Genomic DNA, 23,817 nt, shown 5'->3' on the forward strand with positions numbered 1-23,817 from the left:
AAAACGTCACCCTTCCTGTTAGCTTCCCCCAATCCCACCAGGAGGGGTTACAAGTGGGGGGGAGTCTCCTTTGGCAACTAGTTGTAGAAAAGGGCAACTAAAATGATCGAGGGGCTGGGGCATCTCCCCTGTGAGGGAAGGTTACAACAGCTGGGAGACTATTTAGCTTGGGAAAAAGGAAGGAAAGGGGACCCATGATAGAGGTCTACAGAATTATGCCTGGCGTGGAGAACGTGGATACGGAGACATTTTTCTCCCTCTCTCAAAATACTAAAACCCAACAGGTCCTCCCATGAAGCTGATTGGTGGGAGGTCCAGGACAGACAAAAGGAAGCCCTTTGTCACACAGCGCAGAATTAAACTCTGGAATTCGCTACCACAAGATGCAGTGATGGCTGCCACTTTGGACGGTTTTAAAAGGGGGTTGGACAAATTCCTGGAGGAGGAGGCGATCAATGGCTACCACTCCTGATGGCTATGTGCTGCCTCCAGTACCAGAGGCAGTGTGCCTATGTACACTAGTTGCTGGGGAACATGGGCAGCGGGGTGCTGTCACACTTGTGTCCTGCTTGTACTAGATGGACCCTTGGTCTGATCCAGCAGGGCTCTTCTTCCCTTATCTTATTTACCTATGGAGGCTTTCTCCCCTTTTATTTACCTCTGATCGGGTGGGGTGGGGGGATCTGGGGAAACAAATGGTTGCAGGGAAGGTTCCACTGTGCACTGTGGTTCCAATCCTAGCCAGGGTTGCACACACTTACAGTAGAGTAAAAAATAAAGAGAACATGCAGCTACATGCAACATAATTAACATGTAATTTGAGCGTTCATGTATGGCTTACATAGGACGTGTTGTGGGAGACCTCTTTTCCATTTCCGGCCTCAAGCAGTAAATTTACTTTCCTTGGCCCTGCAGAGTAAAAACTGCCATACTGGCTACGAAAGGCAGAAATTATGTCACTTTACTTTCCCTCGCTATTTGGCATTTAAATTATCCTAACCTTGTGTCTCAGTACGCCGCACTGTAGAAATTGGGTTGGGTTCTTTCTAGCCACTGCATTATAGACAAGGAGCAAATATGATTTCATTTCATCTCCGTGGTGGTGAGCGATGCCATTATTTTTATAAATGTCCTATCTCTCTTTCATCTGATTTACAGAGTCACTATTTCATTCTGCAAAGCTCTGATAGCAGCACCACTCAGGGCCAAATGAGACGTAATGTTATTCACTATGTTTGGCCTTGCATGCTTGTTGGTTTTAAAAACAAAGAACCAGTATAGGTGGGTAGGTGTGCAAGCTAGATTGGGACTTTGCTGTGGGTAGAGGGAGCTTTAACCCTTTGCACCCATCACAGTCCCACTTGGAACTGGGCCTCCTTGGACCTGCTATTTGCAATTGGAGAAAAGCCCCCATTGCAGCCAATCGGAGCTTCACACCCAGTACAGATCGGAGGCACAGGAATGCTATGTGCCCATTTGTTGTTGTTCAGTCGTTCAGTCATGTCCGACTCTTTGTAACCCCATGGACCATAGCATGCCAGGCCTTCCTGTCCTGCGCTCTCTCCCACAGTGTGCTCAAGTCCATATTCATTGCATCGCTGTTGCTATCTAGCCATCTCATCCTCTGCCGTCCCCTTCTCCTTTTGCCTTCAGTCTTTCCCAGCATCAGGGGCTTTTCCAGGGAGTTTTCTCTTCGCATTAGGTGGCCAAAATATTTGAGCTTCAGCTTCAGGATCTGTCCTTCCAATGAGCAGTCAGGGTTGATTTCCTTTAGGATGGACTGATTTGACCTCCTTGCAGTCCAGGGGACTCGTAAGAGTCTTCTCCAGCACCACAGTTCGAAAGCATCAATTCTTCGGCGCTCAGCCTTCCTTATAGTCCAGCTCTCACAGCCATACATTACTACTGGGAAAACCATAGCTTTGATTATGCGGACCCTTGTTGGCAAGGTGAAGTCTCTGCTTCTTACTATGCTGTCTAGGTTTGCCATAGCTTTCCTCCCAAGGAGCAAGCGTCTTTTAATTTCATGGCTACAGTCACCGTCTGCGGTGGTCTTGGAGCCCAAGAAAATAAAATCTGTCACTGCTTCCATTTCTTCCCCTTCTATATGCCAGGGAGTGATAGGGCCAGATGCCATAATCTTTGTTTTTTTAATGTTGAGTTTCAAACCAGCTTTTGCACTCTCCACTTTCACCCTCAACAAGAGGCTCTTTAGATCCTCTTCACTTTCTGCCATTAGGGTGGTATCATCTGCGTATCTGAGGTTGTTGATAATTCTCCCGGCAATCTTAATTCCAACCTGTGATTCATCCAACCTGGCGTTTCTCATGATGTACTCTGCATATAAATTAAATAAGCAGGGCGACAATATGCAGCCTTGTCGTACTCCTTTCCCAATTTTGAACCACTCGGTTGTTCCATGCCCGGTTCTTACTGTTGCTTCTTGACCCTCGTACAGGTTTCTCAGGAGACAGGTAAGTTGGTCTGGTACTCCCAACTCTTTAAGAATTTGCCACAGTTTGTTGTGATCCACACAATCAAAGGCTTTAGCATACTCAATGAAGCAGAAATAGATGTTTTTCTGGAATTCTCTTGCTTTCTCCATGATCCAGTGAATGTTGGCAATTTGATCTCTAGTTCTTCTGCCTCTTCGAAACCCAGCTTGTACTTCCGGTAGTTCTCGGTTCATATGCTGCTGAAGCCTAGCTTGTAGGATTTTGAGCATAACCTTGCTGGCATGTGAAATGAGTGCAATTGTACGGTAGTTTGAACACTCTTTGGCATTGCCCTTCTTTGGAATTGGAATGTAAACTGACCTTTTCCAGTCTTGTGGCCATTGTTGAGTGTTCCAAATTTGTTGGCATATTGAGTGCAGCACTTTAACAGCATCATCTTTTAGGATCTTAAATAGCTCAGCTGGAATACTGTCATCTCCGCTAGCTTTGCTGTTAGTAATGCTTCCTAAGGCCCACTTGACTTCACTCTCTAGGATGTCCGGCTCAAGTTCAGTGACCGCACTATCATGGCTATCAGGGACATTCAGATCTTTCCTGTATAGTCCTTCTGTGTATTCTTTCCACCTCTTCTTAATCTCATCTGCTTCTGTTAGGTCCCTGCCTTCTTTGTCCTTGATCATGCCCGTCTTTGCACAAAACATTCCCTTGAGATCTCCGATTTTCTTGAAGAGATCTCTAGTCTTTCCCATTCTGTTGTTTTCCTCCATTTCTTTGCATTGTTCATTTAAGAAGGCCTTCTTGTCTCTCCTTGCTATTCTCTGGAACTCTGCATTCAGTTGGGTATATCTTCCCCTTTCTCCCTTGCTTTTTGCTTCCCTTCTTTCCTCAGCTACTTGTAAAGCCTCATCAGACAGCCACTTTGCTTTCTTGCATTTCTTTTTCTTTGGGATGGATTGAGTTGCTGCCTCCTGGACAATGTTACGGACCTCTGTCCATAGTTCCTCAGGCACTCTGTCTATCAGGTATGTGCCCATTTATTTCCCCATAAAATGCTAATTTTAACACTGAAGATGGAAATGATTGAAGCCTTGCCTTTTGATGTGTTTTCTTTCCCAAATATACATAATTCATAAAAATTATAGACCACCGGTTAACAACCTGGTGGCAAGTAGCAGGTGAATTTTTCATCATTTAATCTGGCAAATTCTAGGCAGTAGGAACATAGGGTGTTTCTACATTAAGCAAAAACCCCCGCAAAACCCCACATCCTTTCCAGAGCTTCCTGCTTTCGGTTTCTTTGCAGGATTAGGACAGGCTCCTTTACACAGCAGCCAGGTGGTTGGAACTGAGGGAGTGCCTCCCTCCCTCCCTGGCATATATGCAAAGGGGGGGGGGGCAGGGGAGTCTGGTTTCCCTAGCTCAACTTCTGCTGTACCGTTTTCTTGCAGCCCCAGGAAACCTCTGACTTACTCCTGAGTAGACATAAAATGTAAGATTGTGCTGTAAGTCTGCAACCCTTGGCACACTTATGTGGGAGTAAGCTGCATTGAATGCAGTGGGATTTACTTCTGAGTAGAAATAAGATCGCCCTGTAAGTCTGCAACCCTTGGCACACTTACTTGGGAGTAAGCCCCACTGAACTTAATAGGGTGCTCTGAAATGACAGAGGACGCTGCTTTTGTGCTTGGTGGGGGATCAGATGTGTCTCCCTTCGTTGCAGGGAGGCATTTCCCCCCTTCTCCCTCCGATTGAGAAATGCAGAGGCAGGAGACGCAATCAGCAGGCGTTTCTTGCCCTCACGCCTGTCAAATCTCATCCTGACCACACCTCCAACAACTGAAAACAAATGCCCACAGCAGGCAGACACAGTAGCTTCTTCCGCTATTGGAGAATTTCACGGGGAGGTCATGGCGCTCCTCTTCCGTGGGCAGGAAAAAGTGCCACTTTTTTTTGCGTTTGGGGAAAACACGAGATAAGCTGGAGGAAATGGCAGGAGACACCCTGGAGGGTCACGGCATCATCTAAAGAGCCTGCAAACTTCCGAGAGAGAGCCATCTCAACAGCGGGATGAAAGATCCATGTGATGAACCCCTCAGAAATATAGGAACAGAGGAAGCTGCCTTACACTGAGTCAGCCCCTTGGTCCATCTAGCCCAGTATTGTTGATGCTGATGGGCAGCAGCTCTCCAGGGCTCCAGGCAGGGTTTTCCAGCCCTACCCGGAGATGCCGGGGATTGAGTTGGGGGCCTTCTGCATGCAAAGCCGGGGCTCGACCACGGAGCTATAGCCAGCCATTCACTGCGTCTATGGGATAGAAATCAGTGCAACATCTAGCATTTTATTGTGACTCAGTACATTGTTAACTAAGGCCTGGTGGGGCAGGGCTGTAGCTCAGTGGTAGGTGCATGCAGGAGGTCCCAGGTTTAATCCCCAGCATCTCCAGTTAAAAGGTGATGGGGAAAACCGCTCTGTGCCTGAGACTCTGGGGAGCTCCTGCCAATCAGAGTAGACCAGAGGTGTAGAACCTCATGCCCAGGGGCCAAATTTGCCCCTGCTCAGATCCCGGTCGGGCCATGCCCCTTCTCCTGGCCCCACTCTCTTACCCCCGACTGATCATTCAGTGGTGTCCTGGCTTTTGTGCAGTGTTTTCTCCATTCTAAAAAGTCGAAACGCCTCTCCGAAAGCTTGGTTACTAGCGGTAAGAGCTTTAAACTAGAACATGCTGGCATCTTTGGCCCCGCCCTTTTGCCTTTGGCCCTGCCCGCCACTGGAATGTGACCCCAAGAGCTTTCCCGAAATAGAATCCAACCCTTGGGCTGAAAGAGTCTCAACACCCCTTGTGTAGGCAATACTGGGCAAGTTGGACTGATGGCCTAACTCAGCATAAGGCAGCTTCATAATGGCCATTGTAACTGCTTGTGATCCATCCTACATGACCGTTTCAGTTTGCAGAGCGGGGAAGAACGTGACTTGAATAATACTGCACATATTAAGCTTTCCTGGCCCCCGGACTGCACAGATTTAAATATGCTCATTTTGTAAACTCCCTTGTTTATGCAGAAAAAAAGGCAGCAAAATGGCGGGTGCTTGTGGGTCTCGGGGGGGAGCAAGCGGGGGTGGTGTTTCAGCGGGCACCCGGAGAACTTGAGCTGGGGTGCCTTCGCACATCCCTAAACATTGCCACAAAATAATTTACCCTTACAACTGACTTCAAATGAAAAATCCTTGCAGTTGCTTTTTTACGTACTTCCGGAACACTGGTCTTCAGCTGGTTGGTTGGGACGCTCTACTGGGTTGCAGCCAGACCCAAGGTGGTAAAAGGATTACCATATATGGGCAATGTATTTGGGCTAAAAGGTGGGTCCTATGTCTGAGAAGGTGGGTCCTGGCTCTGCTGTTCTCGAAGCCATTTTATCCTCCCTGCAAGCAACCCCAAAACTCTACCCTGTGTTTCTGAAACTACAGTTTGCTTAGACAAATGGAGAATATGCAGAAATTCTGTCCATTAAAAAAAACCCAATTTCTTAATAGACAAAGTTCTCTAAACCTGACAGTCCCTACAAGGTATGCAAAGGTGGTGGCAACTCTTAATTGTAGGTGGGGGAGTCAGTGGAACAAATCTCTCTCCTATTTTCACAAGGTTTTTGATTCCTTAGGAAAAGAAAGTGGGGCTGGGGGTGGGGTGGGGTGGAGAACTTTTAACACAAACAAGGATTAAACATATTATTACAAAACAAAGACCAAATGAGATAGCCCTCACAAGGAGAAAGACGACATTTGCCATGCGAAAAGGATACCTGTATTTCAGCCTTGGTACATAATATTGTTACATGTGACTGATTGATGTTGAAGGATTAAATAACCTTTCACAACATGATTTTGAGGGCACTAACCTTTTCTCCTTTCTGCCCCAAAATTCCCTTGAGTCCATCAGTGCCAGACGCTCCACGTTCACCCTAAGTGAAGCCCAAAGATCACAGTAAGCAATCTGGAATAAACTCATGGAAACAAAGTACCCCAGGAGCAGGGGCATACAGACCAAACTACATGTTACAGATCAATGTGTGCATTAAAATGTCTAACATTGTTTCTTCTAAGGAAAAGAAACGTTGGGGGTGGAGTGATTTGGTGATTTGCTTATCAAATTTGCAGATGACACACAATTGGGTGGGATAGCTAATACCCTGGAAGACAGAAACAAAATTCAAAGAGTTCTAGAAAGGCTGGAGCGCTGGGCAGAAAACAACAGAATGACATTTAATAGGGATAAATGCCAAGATCTGCACCTAGGAAAAAGAAACCAAATGCTCAGTTACAAGATGGGGGATACGTGGCTCAACAACACTACAAGCGAGAATGATCTTGGAATTGTTGTCGATCACAAGCTGAACATGAGCCAACAATGTGATGTGGCTGCAAAAAAGGCAAATACTCTTTTGGGCTGCTTTAATAGAAGTATAGCTTCCAAATCATGTGAAGTACTAGTTACTCAGCACTGGTTAGGCCTCATCTTGAGTCCTGTGTTCAATTCTGGGCACCACACTTTAAGAAGGATGCAGACAAACTGGAGAGGGTTCAGAGGAGGGCAACAAAGATGATCAGGGGACTGGAAACAAAGCCCTATGAGGACAGACTGAAAGAACTGGGCATGTTTAGCCTTGAGAAGAGAAGACTGAGGGGAGATAGGATAGCGCCATTCAAGTACTTGAAAGGTTGTCCCAGAGTGGAAGGTCAGGATCTCTTCTCGATCATCTCAGAGTGCAGGACACGGAATAATGGGCTCAAGCGACAGGAAGCCAGATTCCGGCTGAACATCAGGAAAAACTTCCTGACTGTTAGAGCAATACGACAATGGAACCCATGACCTAGGGAGGTGGTGGGCTCTCCCACACTGGAGGCATTGAAGACAAGGCTGCTGGATAGCCATCTGTCAGTGATGCTTTGACTTGGATTCTTGCATTAAGCAGTGGGTTGGACTCGATGGTCTTGAAGTCCCCTTCCAACCCTATTATTCTTTGATTCTATGATTTGAAGCAAAGACATGATGGAGGGGAGGTGTGCTTAATCCTTCCCCACCCACCACTTTCTCCTCTCCAACTCCCCACCACAAAATGACCTTTCCCCTCTATTCTATTCCAGACAAATGTTTATCCTCACAAACATGCATCTGGGACCCTGCAGGTTGCATGTGTTGCAGTGGAAAAGAAGCAGGTAGGGGAAGGGTTAAGCTAGGGATGGCGGAGAATTCCGCCACGGTCTCCAGTGAGGCCAGATTCTAAGAATCCGGGCCCCGGAGTCTGTGGCAGAACAAAAGACTCACCTCCGCCACCTGGGGGAATCCACATGGGCCGGATCCTACCTGCTGCCGGCTGGTCACTGCCGGCCACTGCCACCTGTCCCGTCCACTGCTGACTATCTTCGGATGCAAATGGCATCTGCTACGCCATTTGCATCCCTGCTCTTTGCCGTGATAGACTACGTAAATCTTTACATAGCCTATCACGACAAAAGGCAGGGACGCAAATAGCATCTGCCACGCCGGATGCCATTTGCGTCTGAAGACCGGCAGTCTGGCAGCGGACGGAGCTGGCTGGTGGCTCTGCAGAGTCGCCGCGGAGCGGAGCTGGCCAGGGAGGATTCCGGGGGGAGTAGCATCGTAAATGGTATGGCACCATGTATTGTGCAGGCACATTTAAAGGGCCATGTTTCTCTGCAATGAATGCTGCATTGGAAAGGGGTTTCAGCAAGGAAACAATCTTTCCTGATCGCTGCTTCTATGTTTTGTGTAGGAGAAATTTGGTAATCTAAAACTGCAAACACAATTCACAATGGATGGTGCCACGCAGATATTCTAGGGCCATTTAGAATGTGGGTACATTTTTGTACTCAGGTTCAAAAAGCAATTGGACCTAAGATGGGGCTGTGAAACCAGTGATCATAAACACCATTTATGCCTGGAAGAGGAAAAGAGCTTTGAACCTCACCTTTGGCCCTAGAAGCCCATCTGCCCCGGGTGTTCCTGGCTTCCCAGTACCGCCAATCTCTCCCTGTAATATGGAATGGGATGCAGAGAAAAAATCAGACAGTCCTCTTAGCACACTGGGTAGTGCTTGTCTCAGTGTGAATTTGGGCTCCATGCCTGCCTGCCAAATGCTTTCTCTTTGACCCAAACTTTTCTTCAATTTTGCTTTGCATGTCAGTGTTTGGGCAGCCAAAATATATTGAAACTTGAAATTTTTTTAGTTGCCATTTGGAAACCGTACCCTTTTTCTGGAACCATTGTTAGTGTGAGGCTGGAGGAGGGTGGTAAGGAAACATGGTAAATATATCTACATTTGATTATGGATGCTAGATTATGTTACCCATACTTCAAAACCAACTGAACTGATCTACACCTTCCTGACTAATGTGCGCATCGGAATAGAGTTATCTTTCTGATTTCATACTTCTATGAACTTTGCAAAACAGTTCCCATTTCAAAAAACATATCCAAATGCATATAGAAGTGTGTATTTTGGGATAAAACATGTTTCAAAATATGTATTCCAGAGAAAAACATTTAGAAATGAGTATCTCAATACATATTTAAATATGAATTTCCATGTGGTTTTAAAATTGCAAATTAATGCAGAAACAGGACAGATCAGCATTATAAATGAATGCATGGGAAACTCATGGACTGGAAATTAACTGAGCAAACATCAAGGCTATCTGAGGGTATGGGTTTGTAGAGATAAATAGTTCCATAAACTCTCTGCTCATCCATTGGGAAGGAAACTGAGCTTTTCCTCAAGGGCTGTTTGCATATATACACACTTTTTTTTGCATAGATGCAAAACTCTATTCTTCTTCTTCGTCTTCTTCTTGTTATTATTATTGTTATCATCATCACCATCATCATTACAGCTATACAACCCAACAACTGAAGCTCTCTTTAAAACAGGAGAGAAGACAGAGTGACAAGATAATCTTACGTACCTTGATCCCATCTGTACCCAGAGGTCCTGTCCTCCCTGGCAACCCACGTAAACCCTGAAGACAAATTGCAACCAGACAGAAAAGATGTGAACAGATCCCTGCTCAATCGGTGAGCCCAAAGCTAACTGGGCCTGGGCGACCTTGAGTCAGTCATTATCTTTCACTCTCTGGCCTACCTCACAAGATTGTAATGAACATACAATGAGGTATGGTGGAACTATTTACTCTGCCCATAGCTCCTTGGGTGGAAGAGGCTGAATAAGAATAGAAACCCAAACAAATAAGCAAATCACCAAATGAGATCTCATTTTGGACCACATGTATTGCTAAGCCTGCAATTCTATGTCCACTCACTTAGAAGTAAGTCCTACGTGGGGACTTACTTCTGAGTAGGCATGTATGGGATCAGGCTGTGCAATAGCAGGAACATGGGAAGCTGCCTTATACTGAGTCAGTCCCTTGGTCCATCTAAGCTCAGTACTGTTGACACAGACCGGCAGCGGCTCTCCAGAGTTTCAAGAGAATTTTTTCCAGCCCTACCTGGAGATGCTGGGGATCAAACTGGGGGCTTTCTGCATGCCAAGCACCTGCTCTACCACTCAGCTACAGCCTCTTCCCAAGCTTTCGTCAGCCAGGCCAAAGGAGGGCGATCGAGTCAAGGAAGAAACTTCTACTGCATATTTTGATGTCTAACCTAGTTGTTAAACCCAGGTTTTTCCCAGAAGGGCTCAGCTTCCATATTCTCAGACCCTTGTAGGAGATTCACAGAGAACCACCCACTTCAGATAAGGACCTTGAACGCCAGCTGCTTCAGTCACGATCTTCAGTTTGGGATGATGATGGAAAGAAAGCCGTCTTGTGCACCAAGCCCAGTGACGCAAGCAAGCCATGCGATCCCTTGGAGAGGCAGTCGTGTTAGGACTGCCAATGGAGCACAGAGCAGCTTGAGACAAGCATCCCACAATGCCTTGCAATGTCCCAGAAGATGCTGGGGCACAGCACCCTAATATCCGGTGACCAGAAGATGTGAAGAGCCCCCTATGGCCAATCTTTGAGGGCATCTGGAGAGGCCCTTTCTGTGTCCTGTCTTTATCTGAGGTACATGTGGCAGGAACACAGAAGGGGCCCTTCTCTGTGGAGCTCCCTGCCACCTGGGAATCTATCTGGCTGCCACCATCCTCTCTCAGCATGGCCTTCTTAAGATCTTTTTCTTTAGGCAGGTATTCAACTAGCTGATTAGTTGTGTGATTTTGGGACTGTACGATCTGCTGCCTGCCTTTAAATTTTTTTAAAAAAAATGCTTGTTGTAATTATGTGATATTCTTTAAATGGGTTAATTTATTTTTTTAATTGTTTTGTGAGATGCCTTAGGTGCTTCGTAGCAGAAAGGCAGAGTATAAATCCTCTTATAAGTAAATCAAATAAAACCTAATTTGATGTGATGATTTGTGTAGTCTCTTGTTCACATATAAAGCTGGATGTGGGGAAGTCTAATTTTTACATCCAAAGGTGCACACAGGAGAAAGGAGCTGATACCTTCTCCCCCAACCCCACTCCTCTCCCATGGCCTGGAGAGACAAATGTTGAAGTGGGCAACTGTGGGGAAGTAAGATAGAATGTGTACCTTTTGAATTTGGCTTTTTAAATAGCTGTTTTGGTTTTTATGTTTGTTTTTAACATTTCACCTGCCTTTATTTGTTTATGACTGCAGTTTGTTTATGATGTTTGTTTTCTGAATTTGTTTGTAAACCACCTTGACTGGTTTTTCCAGAAAGGTGATATAGAAATGTTTCAAATAAATAAATAGATAGATAGATAGATAGATAGATAAATAACATTGTCGACCTTCTGCTTTATACATGAAGAGGAGAGGCATGCAAATAAAACCAACACGGCTGTTCTTGTGATATTGAATTTGAACATAGAATCATATCATATAATAGTAGGGTTGAAAGGGGCCTACAAGGCCATCGAGTCCAACCCCTTTGATTCTGGGCCTGTTCACATGATCACTGGAGCCCCCGGTGGCTTATTTAAGCCATGGTAGGTTGCAGCATGTGTGAGCAGCCATTCTGAATATTCAGCCCCCAGCAGGGGCTGCCATAGTTTGTTGTGTCATCCGAACCTGGGTGGCAGGTATGAGGGTTGTTTAACCCTCAAATACCCTACAACAGACCATGGGTTATTTGAGGGTTGTTTAATGCTTCAACAGCCTCTGGTGCCTGGGTTTGGACCCCACAACAAGCTGTGCTTATGGCGGTGGTGTGTACAGGCAATTTGGCGCCCGCTGGTGCCATGGCACATCATTGCTTGAACAACCCGTAGTGCGCTGGGGTGATAGTGTGAACCAGGGCTGTGTGAGGCAGATGGCAAAACAGTAAGGGCAGATCCTGGAGATGGAGGAGAGGGAGAAGTAACAGGGTTTGATCCTGAGGAGAAGAAAGGGCTAAGTGATAAACCACTGCACAGTTGCAAGTAGGGCCAGTTATGGTGATAAGCTGAGCCCCTGAATGTCACTGTGCGAAGCATGATTTTTTTCTAGAAGTCTTCACACAGTACCTTTGAACCTTTCCGTCCAATGTCACCAGTCACACCAGGATCACCTTTCCCCCCCTGAAGGGAAAGAATAAACATAGTCTATACACCCCATAGACAATGCAACATCAAAAGGCAAACCTCTGTAACGTGACTGCTTTAGGATTCAAACACAGCTTCCGTCACCTGCAAGCTGATGGAGCTTTTCATCAATAAAATGGGCTTTTCAGCAATAACATCTTTCACAGCATCCTCAGACTACTCTTTCCTTTTTGGTTCACCTTGGATGCTTACCTGCTTTTGCATACCTGCAAAGGCACCAACTTTTATGTCTGTGCTTGCAGAAGGTACTAAACTTTTTTCCTGCCACCAAAATGCTGTCACCACTAGGATCAAATACACATTGCATTTCCACATTCAGTATTTATAGATCTGCTTTATCGAGATGCAAAGCATGTGATTTCTTATTTGCAGGTGCTGATTTACTCAAAAGATACACACATTTCAAACTGTCCATTAGCCAGCTGGGAGCGGGGAGGGGGGCGTGAGTTACAAACGGAGAGGAAATCCATGCTAAAAAATACTCACCAGTTCCCCTTTCTGGCCCTGTAGGCCTCTGTCTCCTTTGACCCCTTTCATACCATTTTTTCCATCAAGACCTGCTGTTCCCTGTAACAAAACAATTCACTTTCTTCATGCTCCATGTCTGGAAAAGTATGAATGGCTCTTAAGCCGAGAGAGAGAGAGAGAGAGAGAGAGAGAGAGAGAGAGTTCCTAGCATGCCATCCCATTGTCACAACATTCTGTCACACGCTAGACCAGGGGTGCAGAACGTCAGGCCAAACCTGGCTCACCTAGGGTCCCAGTGTGGCCCATGCCCCGTTTCCCTGGCCCCACTTCCTTTCACCTGACTGGTGGTTTCTCAGCTTTTGCACCTTTTCCCTTTCTAAAAGATTGAAATGCATCTTCGAAAGCTTAGTTACTGACAGCAAGAGCTTTCAGCTACAAGGTGATAGGACATTTTGAATGTTTGGCCCCACCCCTTTTGCATCCCCCCCCCCAGAATGCAACACCCGAGAGCTTCTCCAAAATTAAATTCTGTACTCAGAGGTTCAACACCCCTGCCCAAGACCGACCAGCATAACAACATCAGAAGAGCCCTGCTGGATCAGACCAAGCGTCCATCTAGCCCAGCATTCTGTTCATGGGAAACCCATGGGAAACTCACAAGCAGGAGTGAGTGCAACAGCACCCTCCCACCCACATTCCCCAGCAACTGGTGTTCATAAGCATGCTGCCTCAGATACTGGTGGTAGCAAATACCCATCAGGACTAGGAGTCATTGATGGCCTTCTCCAGGAACTTGTCTAACCCCCTTTTAATGCCATCCAATTTGGTGGGCATCACTAAGTCTTGTGGTGGAAAATTCCATGGATCAGCTGAGGAGTGGAGAGGGTCCAATCTTCATCCCCATTCATGGTGTGCTCCTGTTCAAGTATGCCATGATGGGAATGAAGGTTGTGCTGAGGAGGGGGCGTGGCTTGGGAGAGTGCTGTGGGCTGGACTGGGAAGCTCCGCAAGCCGCAGGTTCCCCATCCTTGCCCTAGAATGACCAAATAACACAATCCTGAACGGGTACATGTACATTAGGTCAGGGTCGATTGTTATGGCCAAATTATAGATGGCATTGGAGACATGTGAATGATCTCTTGATGGATATTTGGTTTTTTACACTTGAACGGGAACAGTGAGGGATCCGATGCTGATAGAAATATTGGGTGTGTGGGGGGGTTACTAGGATATGCTGCTTCACAATTTGGGAAGAATATGTCTGTGGTGAACAGTGTGGGGTTTGAAGGGGGCAGGTGTCTGTAAATCAAGGGTTCAGAACTCTTTCAGCCCAAGAGCTGAGGTCAGTTGAGTGGAGAAGTTCTCAGGGGCTGCATTCCAGTGGTGGGCAGGGCTGAAGACAAAAGGGCCAGGGCAAACGAGGGCTGGACCAAAAACACTCAAAACACTCGCATGTTTTAATTTAAAGTTCTTCCTGCCAGTAATTAAACATTTCAACGTTTTGAGATGGGGGAAAAACTCTATAAAATTTAGGAATCCCCCAAATGATCAGTGGTCAGGGAAAGAGGGTGGAGCTAGAGGAAAGGGCACGTGGTTATCTGTCTGGGTTGAATCCAGAGGTCCTAGACCAGGGCCCCAATCCATAGAAAGGTATTGAGAAGCTGCTACATCAGGGGCTCTGGAAAGTATGCTCATAGATCCAGTAACGGAATATCGGCCCTGGCATAGGAGGGGCTGACACCTCTCCTCCTGCCGTGATTATATGCATCAGCTTCCCCATTGCAAACTGACCCCCTGCCCACAATAATGGGAGCTGTAGAAGCGAATATCAAGATAATGGGGCTGAGACTCGATGATGCTGAAAGCTGACCGAGGACGGGGTCGTTACATACAGACATCCCTTTCCTTGCTTGTCTTCCTTCTTTGGCATTAAAATTTTTATTACATCTGCCTGGCCTGGCCTGGCATCTGCTTAGGAGGTAATGACTGAAAAGAATTTTGCGTAGAACGAATGAGGCGGCGGATGCATGAGCTGTTCTGCTAGAGATGGATTGCTCTATGAATCAACAACACTTAATGGCTCACATCAATTTTCAGCCATTTGTTGGATGAGAATATATATATATATATATATATTCATTTATGGTATTCTTTTTTTCAAACCAAGTAGCATATTTTTATTCCAAAGCTGCATCACATGTAGCAGTTTAAGAAAAGAGCATTCCTTTATGCCAGCCTTCCCCCTACCTAGTGCTTAAGGGTAGTATCCAAAGTTAGTCCTACTTAGAGTAGACCTATTGAAATGAATGGGACTAACTGACATCCCATTCATTTCAATAGGCCTACTCTAAGTAGGACTCAAAATGGATACTGCCCAATATATGCTGGACTGCAACTCCCTGTTTTGCGATGGAGTTCTCCAGTCCCAAAAACCCATACAAAAATGCAGATATTGGGGAAAAATAATCATCAAAATGCATTATATTAGGAAAATTGCTTGCATAAAATGTGTATATTAGGGGAAAATGCAGATAAAAATGTATGTATTAGGGGAAATGTGCCCCCAAATGCTTATTTATTTATTTATTTATTATTTATTTATTATTATTTATTTATTATTGCATTTATATCCCACCTTTTTTCCTCTTGCAAGGAACCCAAGGCAGCTTACATTCTCCTCCTCCTCTCCACTTTATCCTCACAACAACAACCCTGTGAGGTAGGTTGGGCTGAGAGTGTGTGACTGGCCCAAAGTCACGCAGTGAGCTTCCATAGCCAAGTGGGGACTAGAACCCGGATCTCCTGGCTCCCAGTCCAACACTCTTGCCACTACACCACACTGGCTCTCAATTCTTATGAATTGTCATGCCTGCTTAAAAATAAATCAAACTGAACTGAATGTAGGACTGGAGAAATTCTCATTGTTTAAGGCAAACTGAAGTTAAGACTGGAAAAAAGAAAAACAGAGAGAAACCAAAATGGGCAGATTCCTCCATCTCTCCCACCATGAAAGCTGCATACCTTGGAGAGTTCCTTTAGAGTTCTGATTGGTTCTGACTGAAACCTGGAGTGGATTCACCACCCCACTGACATCAGAGCCACCAGCTTCCACTGCATTGGGGTTGGGGAACAGGTGTTTACCTTTCTTCACCGACATTTACGTTTCAAATCTTCCCAAAGCAAATAAAAGTACAGCGTGAAAAGCTTCTATAATGGTCACTTAAAATAGGAATTATTGACCAAGTGCCAGAAGGAGCTAATGCTAAGTGGTAAATGAAGCAGAAGCAGTCCTTGGAATATGGCTGGAGAAAAAAATGTGGATTAGTAAGCATGAATCCTGTGCTCCAGAGGATTAGTCAGACAATCCCCAGTATAAAACAGGAGTGACTTTGGTCACAAGATTAAGCCATTGTAGGGATGCCCAAGGATTTTGTCCAGTCCAGATTTCAGAGTAAACTGACCTGATCCACATGTCCCGGACTACTATATGGATCAGAAATACAATTATCGTTCGGGTTTTGCATTCTCTGAATGTTGCGATGAGGTTCTCAGCTCAAGAAACATACCAAAAAGTGTACAAAATTATGTATTTTAGAATAACATACATTTAGACTTGAGAAAATATGATCCATGAGAAAATACGTTCACAGACATGCACGTGTATACATATTTTCCATGGGATTAAGGGGGGAAAAGCAGATTTAGGTGGAAACGGGATGGAACAGAATGATGAATTCTGAACATCGGAAACTGACATGGTCAGAGAATAGTCTGATCTGTCCAACTCTAAACCAATGACCCCAGCCTTGCATTCCTCCCCTTTGGTTGGAAGTAGAGCCTTTTTCTTCATTTCCCTCAATGAGAGCCACAGGAAGATTTAGAAAATTAGGTACGGTCTGAGAATGTGATCAGAGAGGAATGTTTCTTCCTCTCTCTAATAATGGATGGGTAGTATGTTCAGGATAGGGTCAGACTAAGGAAAATACTTTCTTACACAATGCATCATTTGTTGGGCAATAGGAACAACCTTGCATGCTTCCAGACACTAGGGGATGATAGAGAATGTCCCTGTTGTCTGATCAGTTCCTTTTTCCTGCTCCCTCCCCTTCCTCTTCCTTCTTCCCCCTTCTTCTCTTGCTTGTGCAATAAGCACCATGTGGTCTTTCCAGAGAGGAAGCAAGTAAGTAACCATATCTCATACCTTCGGTCACTTATACTTGTGCACCCAGCTTTAGGGAGTGCTCGCAGTTAACCGGTGCTAGACAGCTTTCTCTGACGATGTGCATAAAAGCACTAATAAAGTAAGTTGACTTGAACTTCTTTTTACCTGGCTCTAGCCTGCGTTTATTGCCTCCAGTGCTCAATGCTGTGCCGCTGCCACGCTTTCTCTATATAAGACGACTCTGCTGTAAGTCACACCAGACTCTCCAACATCACTAATCTATGGAATTTGCAATCACAATACAGGCGGGTGGTCTCTGGCTGAGATGGCCATAAAAAGGGATTAAAGGGGGGTCTATTGGTGGCTATTGGTCAGGATAGCTAAATGGAACCTTGATGTTCAGAGGTATGCCAAAAACACCCCCCACCCTGCTGCTTTGGGGAGGGGGCAAATTTTAGGGGGGCAGGTGGCTTACAGATGTGTATGATGTGCAAAACCTCAGGGCCAGGGGCTGAATCTGCCCCTGCTGGAGGCAAAACCCAGCTCTCTGGGGTTCCCCATATGGCCCTACCCCCTTGCCCTGGCCCCGCCTACTTTTTCTGACCACCAATGGTTTGCTGGTTTCCCAGCTTTTTGTACAGCTTCCCTGTCATTCTAAAAGGATGAACTGCCTGTCCTAAAGCTTAGTCGGAGCTGGTATACATGTTGGTATTTTGGGCCTGCCCCCTTTTGCCTTTGGGCCCGCCCACCACTGGAACACAGCCCACAAAATCTTCTCCAAAATGGCATCCATCCTTCGGGCCAAGAGAGATTCTGCACCTGTGGCTGATTTTATATTTTATTTTATTTATTTACTACATTTCTATACCGCCCCATAGCCGAAGCTCTCTGGGCAGTTTACAAAAGTTAAAACCATAAAACGCAATATACAAAGTTTAAAAACCATTTACATAAAAGCATATGGACAGTATATATAACTAAAACATCTTTGAACTAAAAACAATTTAACAACAACAAAAAAATAGAAATCCAACAATAAAACAACACAGCTTAAAAACAACACAGCTTAAAACAGTATACAGAAGTCAGCGAAAGCCACAGGAATTCTCAAAAGGGGAGGCCTGCCGGAATAATAGCGTCTGTAATGCCTGCTTAATCTGTAATTAATTAATTAATTAATTAATTAATCTGTAATGCCTGCTTAATAACCTTCAACGAGGCCAGCAGGCTCATTTCCACCGGCAGGGCATTCCTCAGCTGAGGGGACGCCAAGGAGAACAGGGATGGACGAAAGTCCCTTACTTGATCCTGCAGCTTGCTTCGTGGTGGGGGGGAGGCGCTCCGTCCCTCCCCCCGAAATTCTGGGCCGGGGGGAGGCGCCCTGTCCCTCCGGCCGAAATTCTGGCCGGGGGGAAGGCGCCCCGTCCCTCCGGCCGCGAAACCTCGTCTCCTGCCGGGATGCAAATGGCGGCGGCCATAGCCACCGCCATTTGCATCCCTGCAGTCAGCTATGATAGGCTACGTAAACATTTACGTAGCCTATCACGTTTGTTGTTGTTGTTGTTGTTTTTACTTGGAAATGGCGGCGGCGGCCGGTCGGAAGACCGGCCACCGCCGCTGCCGCCGAACCGCCGCCAGGAGCCGCCGCCGCCAGGGACATTCGCACAAGGTAAGCCCCATCCCGGGGGGGTGGCGGGGGGGTGGCGGACTGTTTCTCCACCAATTTCGGGGGGGCCAAATGCCGAATTCTCCAGATTCATGGAGAAATTCTCTGACATCCCTAATTAGGAGAAGGTCCTCTTGCACGTGGCTGCCAGGCTCACGTTAGGCAGCCGCAGCAGAGAGCCCTCAGGGGACCTTAGGTGGTGGACCGGGACGCTGGGGAGGAGGCGCTCCCTGGGTACCTTGGACCTCGGCCACGTACGGCCTTAGGGTAAGAACAAGCACTTTATATTTTGCTTGGAAATATATGAGGTGCCCAAGGCCCTTTTGGGGGAGCCACTTCGGGGGAACATGAGGGCGAGGGCCCTGCCCCTTGTCAACGGAGGGGTGGGGGGGGTACTGGTTGCACATCTATCTTTTGAGGGATGTGCCTCAAAGAAAGAAGGGGAAATGAAGGGACACAGGGAGCAGCCATCACCATTATTCAGGGCAGAGGGAGATATGGTGGGGGGAGACAGTTGCTTGTTCAGGGGAGTGGGGACCGGTCCCCCAATACAAATAACCTGGATAGCCTTGGCAGCAGTCCCCCTGGGTTGAAAATACTGTCGGTGAATGCCAGGTCAGTGAATGGCAAGACAGCAGCCATCCAGGACTTGATCCCCGGTGAGCATGCCCACCTGGCATGTATTACAGAGACCTGGCTGGATAAAGCTGAGGGCATTAATCTATCTCAGCTTTGTCCCCCAGGGTTTTCTGTAGAACAGCAGGCTAGACCTGGGGGGTGGGGGGGGCGGAGTTGCAGTGGTCTGTCGTGATACTATCCCCCTCACCAGGTGCCCTGGCCACGGTCTACTGGGTTTGAGTGCGTATACTTAAAAGTGGGTGCTCGGGACAGAATAGGGATTCTGTTGGTGTACCACCTACCCCGCTGCTCAACAGTCTCCCTTCCTGAGCTAGCCGAGGTGATCTCGGAAGTGGTGATAGAGTCCCCTCGGCTTGTTCTGCTGGGAGACTTCAACATCCATGCTGAGGCGGCCCTGTTGGGAGTGGCTCAGGACTTCATGTCCTCCACGACGACCATGGGTCTGTCCCAAGTGGTTTTTGGCCCCACTCATACAGCAGGTCACACTCTACACCTAGTTTTCTATGCTGGGCAGGATGACGGTGATCTGGGTGTGGAGGAACTTTCTGTTGCCCCGTTGTCATGGACAGATCACTACCTGGTGGGGTTTAGACTCACTGGAACTCAGTGCCCCTGTAGGGGTGGGGGGGCAATTAAATTGGTCCACCCCAGTAGGCTGATGGATCTGGATGGTTTCCTGACGGCTCTTGGGGATTTTCCTGCTGCCTCGGCAGGTGATTCTGTTCTGACCTGGATGCTGTAGTTGATGCAGATCCTGTGGATGTCACTTTGGCTCCTGCTTGTTCAGTGTTGATGGATTCTTTTCAATTTGTGCAGCCCGAGGATGTGGACAGGATCCTTGGAGCAGTGAGAGCCACCACATGTATGCTGGATCCTTGCCCCTCCTGGCTTATTAAAGAGGCCAGAGGAGGACTGGCTGAGCGGACAACAGGAGTGGTTAATGCCTCTCTGGAACAAGGCATTGTTCCATTATGCTTAAAAGAGGCAGTTGTGAGACCTCTGTTGAAGAAGCCTTCCCTGAATCCCACCATACTAGATAACTATCGTCCAGTCTCTAACATACCATTTCTGGGCAAGGTGTGTGGTGGCCTCCCAGCTCCAGGGGTTCCTGGATGAAACGGATTATCTTGATCCGTTTCAATCTGGTTTCAGGCCTGATTGTGGGATGGAGACAGCTTTGGTCGCCTTGTTGGATGACCTACACTGGGAACTGGATGGGGGAGTGTGTCCCTGTTCTGCTGGACCTCTCAGCGGCGTTCAATACCATTGATCATGGTATTCTTCTGGGACGCCTCACTGGGATGGGACTTGGAGGTACTGTTTTACAGTGGCTTCCTTCCTTCCTGGGGGACGAACTCAGAACGTGGTGCTGGGGGATGCCTGTTCGACTCCATGGCCGTTAGCTTGTGGGGTCCCTCAGGGTTCTGTTCTGTCCCCCATGCTATTTAATATCTACATGAAACCACTGGGAGAGGTTGTCCAGAGTTTTGGAGTTCGGTGCCACCAATATGCTGATGTCACCCAGCTCTACTGCTCCTTTCCACCAGATTCCAAGGAAGCTGTTTCTGTCCTTAACCAGTGTTTGGCATCAGTAATAGACTGGATGAAGGAGAACAAACTGAAACTTAATCCAGACAAGACAGAGGTGCTCCTGGTCAGTCAAAAGGCAGATCAGGGAATAGGGATTCAGCCTGTGTTGGATGGGGTTGCACTCCTCCTGAAGACTCTGGTTCGCAGTTTGGGGGGGCTCCTGGATTCAGCCCTAAGCCTGGATGCTCAGGTTTCAGCGGTGGCCAGGAGTGCTTTTGCACAGTTAAAACTAGTGCACCAACTGCCCCCGTTCCTGGAGATGTCTGATCTGGCCATGGTGACACATGCCTTAGTTACATCCCATTTGGATTACTGCAATGCACTCTACGTGGGTAGGGATGTACGAATCCCTTACCTGGTTCCCTTACCCCTATACATGGGGCTGCCTATGAAGAGTGTTTGGAAACTGCTCCAAAGAGCTGCTGCCAGACTGTTGACTGGGGCTGGCTACAGGGAGCATACAACTCCCTTGTTAAAACAGCTTCACTGGCTTCCAGTCTGTTTCTGGGCACAATTCAAAGTGCTGGCTATGACCTATAAAGCCCTGTATGGCTCTGGTCCAGGTTATCTGAAAGACCGTATCCTCCCTTATGAACCTGCCTGTGTCCTGAGATCCTCTGGGGAGGCCCTTCTCTCAGTCCCACCACTGTCACAGGCATGTTTGGTGGGAACCCGGGAGAAGGCCTTCTCAGTGGCTGCCCGACGGCTATGGAACACCCTTCCCAGGGAGGCTTGGATGGCTCCCTCCTTGATGTGTTTCTGTAGGCCGGCTAAAACATTCTTATTCCAGCAGGCCTTTGGGACATAGTTGGAACCTGGGGGTAAGCTGCTAAAATGCTGTTTTAAAATGCTGTTTTAATGTTTTTAATATAATTTTAATTGTATTGTTGTTTAATTATATTTTAACTTGTGTATATTTTTGTATGTTTTAATTGTATATGTTTTAATGTTTGTAAACCACCTTGTGGCCCAGTACTGGGAAAAAGGTGGGGAATAATAATAATAATAATAATAATGGCTTTCCGCCCACTTTTCTTTTTGCACTTTTGAAAAAGAGGGTCTCTCCACAGCCTCCTGACTGCACTTTCTGCTGGGGGTTGAGCTAGAATACCACGGGGAATAATGCTATGTGATGTTGCGCTGTTCCCATGGGCATGCTGGTCCAGTTCCTAGGAGGAAGCGTGGTGGGCCAGGGGAAGGAAGCATGGCTGAGTGGAGGCTGATGGCGCCAATGTCAGTGGGGCGGTAAATCTGCTCCAGGTTTCGGTCAGAACCAGTCAGAACTCCAAAGGAGCTCTCCCAGGGGCTTTGAAGGGGCTGCGCAGCACCTTGGATAGCTCCTTAGAGTTCTGACTGGTTCTGACTGAAACCCGGAATGGATTCATTGCCTCATGGACATCGGAGCCACCAGCCTCCACTGGCATGGCTATCTGTGGAACTCCAAAGGGCCAGAGGCTCAACATCCCTGCTCTTAGTCCAACCTTGCTCATTGGGTCACTGTGAGGATAAATAAAATAAGCACTGAACAGCATTATAGACATCAGGAGATATTTTAAAAAATAAGGCTGTGACCAAGAGGAGACCGAAGTTTTCTATGAGTGCTGGATGTTGTGATTTGCTTCTAGTCCCACTGCTGGAGACAGGATTCTAGGTTTAGTGTTAGACAGACCATTAATTCGATCCAATAAAGGTCAAAAGACAATAGAGACGTGTTCCAACTCACCGCTGATCCAGGCAGTCCAGGTCCGCCAAGTTCCCCCTGCCAGAAAAGCAAACATAAATCAACAATCTGGAAAGAGGTGGAGTACAGAAGATGAGATGGTCAAACCCGCTCGCCTGACCAGAGGGAATTTGATCCCAGCCTTCAACTGAGTGCTTCTTGACCCCCTTCATAGCACAAGCCTCATTTCTGGAGATAGATTTGGGGCAGGATTTGGCTTTGGTGGTTCTTGACCAACCTTGCAAGAGCCCCGGGATGACTGAAACTTGCTCCATCCCATAGGGATGTGTTGAATCTGGCCTGCCCTCGGGGGTGTTTTCAATGACTAAATGCAAGCAGGCCAGAAAAAGGAGGTAACTCCTACTTATTGAAATCCAGTAAGATGGATTTGTATCAGATTGTTGGCTTATCAGCTCCTAGGAAGTGATTAAAGAAGGCGCTCAGACAATAACAGGCAGGCAGTCAAACACTACCTTAGCCCTGCTCCAAAGGCTGTTCCCCCCTTTGTACTGTCACCTGCCCTGTGGGACAGGTCCTCATGAGTGCTTATGCTTATATATTGTTTATAGGGGTTATGACCACTATATATAGTTTATTATATAGTGTATATTAGTGTACACTAATAAAAAAACCACTGTAAACAATATTTTTGTAAGCCCCCTTGGAAGGATTTTTATCCTGAAAGGCAGGATATACATAAATGTAATAAATGAATGAATGAATGAATGAATGAATGAGTAGGATGTTTTAGTTGGATGTTCTCATGGCAATTTGGGGACCAGTTTTAATTTAGAGGTAACATGTATATCAGACTGTTCCCAAAACAGAAGGCAGGCAGGCAGGCAGGCATTTTAGTTCTACATCACACAGAGAACTACTTCTTTGGAAACGGAGAACTTCCTTCGGTTTCTTTGTCATTAATTCCTTGTGTTGCCTTTTGGTCAAGCCATACAGCAACTCCGGAGAAAGTGTGAGAGACTGGAGCTTAGTTAACATAATGGTTAATCTGGTCCAAACCAGGATATGTGTGAAGAGCTGAGCTATTTTTCTGACCTTCTGCCCCACTGGTCCTCTCGTGCCAAACAGACCCATGATTCCTTTTGCCCCTGCTTCTCCTTTCACTCCCTGAAGGGAAAAAAGAAAAAGAAGCCACGCACAGAAGAACACAAATGTCAAAATTCTATCCATTAGGCAATTGTCAACTGAGGAGCTGAGCCAAATTTCCTTAACGTTTTCATTTTTGAATCAGATCTGTACGTTTGATGAGGAAGAGGGAGAACCTGTATCGAACAGATAAGGGAACTGCATGAAAACTAAAAGTGTTTCTTCGCTTTTTTTCCAAGTCAGAGAGAGCTGACCCGAAACCCACAAAGATGGGTTTCTAAGGCTCCTAAGAACTGTGTAGTCCATGAACTGTTGATCTAAAGAGCACTGCTCAGAGATGCGCCTGAGCCTTGGGAACAAGGAAGCTATGCAATCCCTAGGGATGGTGTGGATGCCC

General features: G+C 46.7%; 1 protein-coding gene across 1 annotated transcript in view; it reads right to left on the minus strand.

Annotated features, from left to right (window-relative positions):
* The window catches only part of LOC146339305 (uncharacterized), a 235,057-nt gene that overhangs the window by 38,377 nt on the left and 172,863 nt on the right, over positions 1 to 23,817 (minus strand). Inside the window, 7 exon segments of the mRNA XM_084811682.1 lie at positions 6,350 to 6,412; positions 8,441 to 8,503; positions 9,435 to 9,488; positions 11,994 to 12,047; positions 12,558 to 12,638; positions 22,320 to 22,355; positions 23,370 to 23,441. Coding sequence (XP_084667808.1) covers positions 6,350 to 6,412; positions 8,441 to 8,503; positions 9,435 to 9,488; positions 11,994 to 12,047; positions 12,558 to 12,638; positions 22,320 to 22,355; positions 23,370 to 23,441 — 423 coding nt within the window.

Source organism: Heloderma suspectum, chromosome 7 (assembly GCF_057233095.1).
Source record: "Heloderma suspectum isolate Gila_16-S chromosome 7, 16-S_ref, whole genome shotgun sequence".
NCBI classification, from domain to species: Eukaryota; Metazoa; Chordata; class Lepidosauria; order Squamata; family Helodermatidae; genus Heloderma; species Heloderma suspectum.